This window comes from Triticum dicoccoides, chromosome 6B, assembly GCF_002162155.2.
Source record: "Triticum dicoccoides isolate Atlit2015 ecotype Zavitan chromosome 6B, WEW_v2.0, whole genome shotgun sequence".
NCBI classification, from domain to species: Eukaryota; Viridiplantae; Streptophyta; class Magnoliopsida; order Poales; family Poaceae; genus Triticum; species Triticum dicoccoides.
In genome coordinates, this window is record NC_041391.1 from 674,290,726 (window position 1) to 674,299,105 (window position 8,380).

The window sequence follows — 8,380 nt, forward strand, 5'->3', positions numbered from 1 at the left end:
TTTTTTTGAGAGAGATACCCTCGCTTGCTTCGTGGCTTCGCATGGGAGCTCCTATAGGCCGCTCGCTGCGGCAAAGTGCCGGCGCTTCGCACAGGAGCGGCTAGCGTGGGCCGGCCCATTTACAGTGGTACGCGACAGCGCTTTCCCGAGATGAAAAAATCGCAAAAAATAAAATCACGCTAGCGCTGAACTCGAACACACGGCATCGCACTTATTGCCCTGCCGTGCGAACCACTGCAACGTATACCATTTCATGTTCAATGAGCAGCCCGACAGTTAAAGACATATATGATAGAGACTAATGTTAAACATTAATTGGCAAAATATTCTAAAAATTACAGTCAATTTATTGCGTCGAATCGACGACCTCCCACAACTGAATTTTTCAAAATTATGAATATTTTCTTCAAAACAAAAACATTTTTCAAATTTTCGTACAAATTTTGTAAAACAGGAACATTTTGATGACGTGAACAAATTTGAAAAAGGGAACATTTCTTGAATTTGTGAACAACAAATAAAAATGTTTACTTTATTAAACTTCCAGAACATTTTTTGAATTTGTGAACAAAATCGAAAAACATGAACTATCATCGAATTTGTGAACAAATTAGGAAAGCTGGAACATTTTCTTCAATTCCCAAACATTTTTTAAATCTTGAGAACAAATTTTGAAACAGAGAACAATTTTGGAAAATTCTGAACAAATTTGGAAGCACGAACAAATTTTTTAAACTACAAACAGTTTTTGAATTTTGAGAGCATATTATGAAACGGAGAACAATTTTGAAAAATCCCAAAAAATTTGGAAGCGCGAACATTTTTTTAATATGTGAACAAAAAATTGAAATCCGGTACATTTTCTGAATTTCGAAAGTTTTGTACTTTTGTGTGTAACGCGAACAGATTTTGAATTTTGAGAACATTTTTTGAGAACACGGACAAAATTTAAATTTTTCTATTTTTTAAAAAAGAGAAGAAAAGAAAAAGAAATAAAAAATAAAATCGTAAACATTTTGTAAAACTGCGAACAAGTTCTGCGAAAGAAAAATAAACTTGAAAAAGAAAATGAAACAAAAAGAAAAAAATGAAGAAAAACAGAAACGAAAAAAGAGAATTGAAAAACAATAGAAAGCCGAAAAATAACCAGAAAAAAATATACAAGAAAAAACCCGGTTCAGGGAACCTTCTAGAATGTTCCCAAAACCGGTTGGACGCGTATAAGTGGGCCGGCCCAGGTTTTGTAGCTCGCTGCGCTGCCCTGTGCGGTAGCCCTACATTTTGCCTCAGCGAGCGGCGAATAGGGATTTCCGCTTCGCATAGTACGCAGCAGAAGGCCAGAAGCAAAGCTGGTTTGGGCTTGGAGCCCGACTCGATGATGCGGCCCATATTCGACCAGGGACCGGGCCTCAGTGCCGACCAGGCCTAATGTAAATAATTAGACTCGTTTATGCACAAATTGCCTCTTCTCGAGAAAAATATATGAATAAATGACCTTAGAAAAAGTTCGTGATAAATGTTATGAATTTATTGACTTCAAAAATACAGTATAATTATTATTGTTTGCCGGAAATAAATATATTTTTTGTGTCAAGCATGATCACTTTTAAGATCTCAACACTCATGATAAAAAATAATTATATCAAGATTCTTTTTTTTCGAATAATAGGAAATCTGGTAGGAGCACCACATGTTGAGTTTATACATTAGATGTGTCTCCTAGGTATCAAGTTAACCGCACCATGTTGAAAGATTTGACTACTTCACCTATTAGATCCCTTGAAAGAAATTGAGCGGTGTATGATTTTCCATTACATGTGTTTTTTTAGAATATTTTGAAACTTCAAAGTTTGAGGTTTGAAATGTTCAAACTTTGAGCTCTATTGAGCTTGAGCTCCATTAGCAATTTCGGACTTAGATCCTACTTGTCAAAACAAATGTTTTTTTTCCTCATCTGTTCCACTCTAAACACTAGGAGCCGCTCTAAACACCACGCGAGGTGACCTTCGGGCGCAACGTGCCGCCACCTCTCCTTCGATGGTAGGTCGTCCCTCCTGTTCCTCCTCTGTTAGAACTACATGTGTGGGAGTGCAAGGAGTTTGCGCTCTACTGGATGGAGTTATAACTTTCCCGATTTGTAGCTTCTAGGGAGGTTCTCGTTGCTTGCCGTTTTGACACCTTCGACTGTGGTGGCGGCCACGTTTTGGTGTTATAATGAATCTAATGAAACCATTTTTGGTGTTATAGATGTTGGCATATTCTTTACACAGACTTGGTCAAATGTGCAGAAGTTTGACTCACAACAAATCTAGAAGTTCAATTTTTTTTGAAACGAAGGGAGTGTATGGCACATCTAATCTTCCACAATTCCCTTCCTTAAAATTTAAAAAACATCCCCTGAGGTCACCAACGCGCCGGTAGCTCACGCCTTCTGAACTAGGAAATCAGACCCCTCAAAAAAAAACTAGGAAGTTAGTTTTTTTTTGTACTGTACTCCCTCCGTCCTTTAAAGAGTGTACTTCCAATTTTGTTGGAGGGTCAAACTATTTCAAAGTTTGACCGAGTTTGTGCAAAAATATATCAATGTTTGTGAAATCAAATAGGTATATGATGAAAGTATATTTTATCACGAATCTAATGCTACTAATTTGATGGCATAAATGTTGATGTATTATTATATAAACACAGTCAAATATAAAAAGGTTTGACTTTCCAAGAAAGTTGAAAGTAAACTCTTTAAAGGATGGAGGGAGTACTTGTGAAGTCAGAACTCAGGAGGTTTGTTGCTCTAGCCGGTTTTCACGGTTTGTTTTTTGAAAGCCCCTCACGATACAGAGCCGCGCGGGAGCCAGGAGCCAAGGCGCCGCTCCTTCTCTCCGGCGATCGCCGGCGACGCCTCGCCCCGTCCTAACCTGCACCCAGGAAGCGCGGCGCTGCGCGGTGGCCTTCCCCTTTCCTTGTCCCTCCCGCGGAAGATCGCGCGGAGCGACCTCTTAAACCACCTGGATTCGCGCAGCACCTGCATTCACGCCTCGAGCAACTGCTTCCGATCGACGCGGCTCACGCTCGAGGAATCCTCTCCGACCAAATCGTGCCAACCTCTAACTCCAGCGCACGTCTCTATCGATCCACGGCAACGACGGCACGCACGACGGCGTCCTTGCTCGCCTTGTTTGCCTCCATCTGCATGCGGGGATCGGGCGCCCTGCAGGTGTTCGGTGAATTGCCCCGCTGCAGAGATCACGCCGCTGGCGTCCGATGGTCGGGCCCCGCGTTCAAGGTATGTTTACTCTCGATCAGTCATTACTAATTATCAGGATTGCACAATACTTGAGACTGCACCAAGTGACACAGCATGTTTCAGTAGTAACAAAATGTAATTGCAACTCATGCACTTCCCATTCAAGTTCTTATGAGTCAGAATGCATATAGGATCTGGAAATGTCACCTACCACACATATTCATTGGATTAAGACACACAAACACACACACACCCGTGCGCCCAATGAGCCGGCAGACAATGTCAGCATGCTCCAATTGGGATGCAGGTTATTTATCCGATTACATCAACTAGACTAGGAATCTGTAAACAGGGCGAGCTAGCTTGAGCAGAGAGATTGGACAGAGCTAAGCTGATTACAGATATCAATCGCCCAGAACTTGGGTTACTTTGTGACTGCCCTCACGTTAGTGGAGCTACACCACAGAGCGCACTGATAATGAATCACACTGCATTATTTCCGTTGCTGCTCTGCTGGCTCTCATGGCGACTTTCAGACCATGTCGAAAGCTTCATGTGGATTGCAAAGTAGCTCAGCACAGCAATGATGAGCGCAACGACAACCACAGACGTCTTCCACCCCCTGTTGGAGCCGGCTGCATAGGCCACCAGGAGAGCAAACAGATCCAGTCTGATCGTCCGGTTCATCACCTTCAGCGACCATGTCTTCCATTCTTCTTCCCTCTCGTCTGGCAGCCAATGCGGCAGCAACATGATGATGACAACGATGGAAGCCACAAAGGAAATGGAGTTGCTGTAGAAGAAGACAAGGTACCGGGGCCTCATGTTGCTGTGCATCACCAGGTCACCCGCCTCGTACCCGTTCCCACTGCTCTGCCACGCTCCGCCGGGTGGTTCCAGGCCGGCCTGGTAGGCTACGCTCGCCACCAAGATACCTAGCAGCATCAGGTATTTGCGCCTCGCGTGGTTCTTCCTTTTTTCCTTCTTTGCTTTTTCTTCTTCCTCCTGTTCATTGGGTATGGATGGCTCAGCAGCTGCCGAGATGCCATTTTTGTTTTCTCCTCCGTCGTCCCCCTGTCCAGTCGGTTCCCTCAACAAAAATACTAGCAGCAGTCCGGCTGCAACGAGGAGGACCACGACCACCAACACGAAAATGTAGATGGATGTCTTGATGTGTTGCGTGCTTCCGGCGGCGTACGCCCCCATCAAACAAAACAAACCCACCGCCGTACAAACAGATAGCGCATTGCTTCGTATTGCTGGCCTGTACAAATTGGGGTTCACCAGGAGGATGATGAGGGCGATGGACAACATGAAGCTCACCGAGTTACAATAGAAGAAGGCATGGTAGCGGCGTGGGTAGTTGTACAAGAGGACCGGGTCACCGGCATGGTGGCCGAGCTTGTCGTCCTGGAGCAGGAAGCCACCAGGAGGGGTGAGGCCGGCTTGGTAGGTGATGGTCACGGTCAAGATCGCAAAGAGGAGCAACCGTTTGCGCTTCTTCTCCAGCAACTGATCTTCTTGGTCGTTGCTGTTCTGGTCCCCGTGATCCAGCGTGAAGAAGACAACATGGATCACCACATAGATCAAGACAGCCCCTGCCAAAGCCATGGCGTAAATGGAGGTGTTCACGTTTCGGCAGCTCCCAGCGGCATATGCACCGTTGAGGCCAAACAGGTCGAGTATCATCGCTGCCTCCAGCACATGGTGCTTGACTAGCTTCTCCATCTGGACCAAGACGATGGCCACCAATGAGGCCACAAACGCAACCGAGTTGCAGTAGTAGAAGGCCTTGTACCTCCTAGCGTTTGTCGCGAGGAGGATGGGGTCGCCAGCCATGTGCCCGTCACCGTTGTCCTGCCAAACGCCACCCGGCGGGTCCAACCCCGCTGTGTAGGTGATGGTGGCGGCAAGAGTGGCGAGCAGTAGAACAAGAGAGCGGGCCTTGTCCAGAGCCTCCCTACCACTGCATTAATACATTGCAGAGAGAGAAGAAACATAGTTCATTTTAGTTGCAGAGAAATAAAGAAGAAAGCAGTGTAACTGCAGTCGTATGTGTTGTTTTTCATCAGTACCTGTCACTAGTGTGCTGATTTTCATCAGTTTGTAGGGCTGAGTTGGAGTAATACCAAGTGTAGAAGCCGTGGAGCAGGATGTATGCCAGAACAGCGCCAACCAGGCTGACCACGTAGGCGGTGGTGTCGGTCTTCCTGCAGCTGCCAGCGGCGTATGCGCCAATGAGGCCGACAAGCGCTACGAAGATGCACACATAGAGCACGTGAAACCGAGCCGTCTTGTCGCGGAGCTTCTTGCCGTCGATGATGAGCAGCACGGCGATGAGCAGGGACGCCACGAACGCCGTGGTGTTGAAGAGTAAAAACACCGTCAGGCGCGTGCTGTGGTGGTCCCTGAGAATCACGTCGCCTGGGCGGTGGCTGCCCCCGGTGCTGTCCCAGAAGCCACCAGGCGTGCTCAGTCCGGCGACGTATGTGATGCTCACGGCAAACGTCGCGAGAAGCATCAGGACCTTGCAGAGCCTTTCTTCTGTTTTCAGCCTCTTCCGGGACTCCTTTTCTTCAACCTTGCGGTCAGATTCAGGGTCAGGGGCGGGACTTGCGCTGGCGCCTGGCACGGCGCAGTTGTTGGTTTCAGAGTTGGGCATGCCGCCGCTGGAGCCAGAGTTCTTGTCTGGAAAACGCCGGTCCATCAACTTGAGTACCACGATGTAGGCGAAGACAGCGGCCACCAGAACCGCGGTGTAGACGCTGGAAATCCTGTCCCGGCAGGTTCCAGCGCCGTAGGCACCCACGAGGCTGAGCAGGTCCAGCACCATGACAGCCCGCAGCGGCTTGATGACCTGAACGGCGTCCTTCTTCCCCTTCTCCTTCTCCTTGTCGTGCCGAACGGCGAGGATGAGGATGAGCATGATGACCACGAGTGAGGCGGCGAAGGCGGTGGCGTTGCAATAGAAGAAGGCGAGGTAGCGGTGGTAATGGATGTCGCGGATGATGGGGTCGCCAGCGAGTCGTTGGCCGTCGTTGTGGGGGTCCTCCTGCCAGACGCCCCCCGGCGGGTTGAAGCCCGCGGCGTACGTCACGTTGACCACCAGGGTGGCCAGCAGCAGGAGGTACTTCCGCAGGGTGTACTCCCATGGCTGCTTGCTCTGCTCCGGCTGACCCATTGACGGCTGCACTCTCAGAGCAGGTGTGCTTCCTCTTAAATTATTGTGATGCTGCAGAATGGAGAATTGCAGCCATAGAAGAGTGAGGAAGATAGCTGCGTGGTTATAAAACGACTTGCCTGGCGCGTCGTCGTCGGGAGGGATTAAGAGCAAGGTGCTCTGCAAATTCAAAGTTCGATAGACGGAAGTCAGTCGTCGGAGAAGGGAAGCAGCAATCAACTCTTCTTTGGTCACATAAACTAGGAAATCAATCCTAGTAAGTAGTTTTCAAAGAAAAGCATTTGGAAACATTCGTGAGGGGCACACATTTGTGGATGCATGTGTGTGATTTTCTTTGCTCTTTACTGCTCTTTTTCCAAGTGGTTGAGCTACTTGGCATATTGGGCTAGAGATATTTTTACTAGGCTCTCATAATTTTCCTCATCCAGTCCAAGTCATCGCCAGGCTCAACTAGGCTGGTTTGGGCCAATTATCAAAAATGGTCAAGCTTCATCACTATCAAAAGCCACACTAGTAGCTGCTAAAAGACACAAGTGATGTACTATTCGGAAGGGTGTACGGACGCATACAGTAGCTTTCATCGTTTCCTTTGTAGCTTAATTAACGAGCCAGACTACATTCTCTACGTGCTAAACGACAGCGCCTACTATAAGTAGTAGCACTTTCACTGAAGAAGATCATTAGTGGATTATAGTGGGTGAGTAGTAGCTGTCAGGGACAAGCAAATCAGGGAATTAACATATTGTCAGTGTTTGATTCTTGCATTTTCACTACTTTAATTGGTAAGCGGTGTCAAATCATTTTGCAACTTCGAATAGTTCTTTTGAAGTGTTAACCAACTGTATTCCATTGGTGATCATACAAGGCCACAAGGGGAACAAACATGACGAAGAGAAGCGTCCGTTCATGGGAACGTGGAAAGCGTCGGGACTACAGCCAACCGCACGGGGCTCTTTACAAGGAAGGATTATCCTTTACTTACACGATTACGTAAATCCTAACACTCTTCCTAATCATTGCTTGTCCTTGCGACGGATCATCTTTGGATCATCTCCAAAACCCTGTGGGAATAATTAAGGTGCAGAATGGAGAATCTTTAATTATTGTGAGGCTGCAGAATGGAGAATGGCAGCCATAGAAGAGTGAGCAAGATAGCTGCCTGGTTATAAAACGACTTGCCTGCTGCGTCGTCGTCGGGAGCGAGGAAGAGGAAGGCGCTCCGCAGACAGTCTCTTTCATCTGGTGCAAGTCATCGGTCAGGCGGTGCCTTTCTCGACTCGGCTGGTTTGGGCCAAACTATAGAGCTGTGCCAGCCGAAGCCTCGCTATAAAAAAAATACTAGTAGCTGCTAAAAGACACATGGATGAATTGTAGTGGGACTGTGGGAGGGTAGTAGCTGTTAGGGAAAGCAAAATAGAGAATTAACAAATTATTAGTGTTTGATTCTTGCGTTTTCACCATTTTATTTGGTAAAAAGTGCCAAATCGTTTTACAACTTTGAATTGTTCTTTTGAAGAGTTGTTGTGGAAACTAAATGACTCAATCCAATCAACTGTATTCCATCAATGATCATAAAGGGGAATAGACGTGATGAAGAGATGCATCCGTTAATGGGGGCGTGGAAAGCGTCGGGACTGTTGCCATACGGTCAACCCCACGTGGCGCTTTGCAAGGAAGGATTATCCTTTAATTATAAGATTAAACAAATCCTAAACACCCCCTAATCATTAACTGTCCTTGCGACCGATCATACTTGGAATCATCTTCAAAAACCTTGTGGGAAAAATTAAGGAGGAATATATGGTATTGTCATGAAAAACTTCTAAAAATCCAGTGAGAAAATAAGGAGAAAATGACATATGTCGTTCATGCTTGCACTAATATTGTCTCGTAAAAACATTACATGAGAAATCGTTAGAAAAAACTCACAAAGGAAAAGAGTGCAATATTGATGATTT

General features: G+C 46.5%; 1 protein-coding gene across 1 annotated transcript; it reads right to left on the reverse strand.

Annotated features, from left to right (window-relative positions):
* Positions 1–3,383: 3,383 nt before the first annotated feature.
* Positions 3,384–6,628, reverse strand: LOC119321713. Its single transcript, XM_037595276.1, has 2 exons — positions 5,317–6,628; positions 3,384–5,207 (listed from the first exon to the last, which is right to left on the reverse strand). Exons 1-2 carry the CDS (start codon positions 6,420–6,422, stop codon positions 3,725–3,727), a joined length of 2,589 nt encoding a protein of 862 aa, XP_037451173.1. The 5' UTR covers positions 6,423–6,628; the 3' UTR covers positions 3,384–3,724.
* Between the last annotated feature and the right edge of the window lie 1,752 nt (positions 6,629–8,380).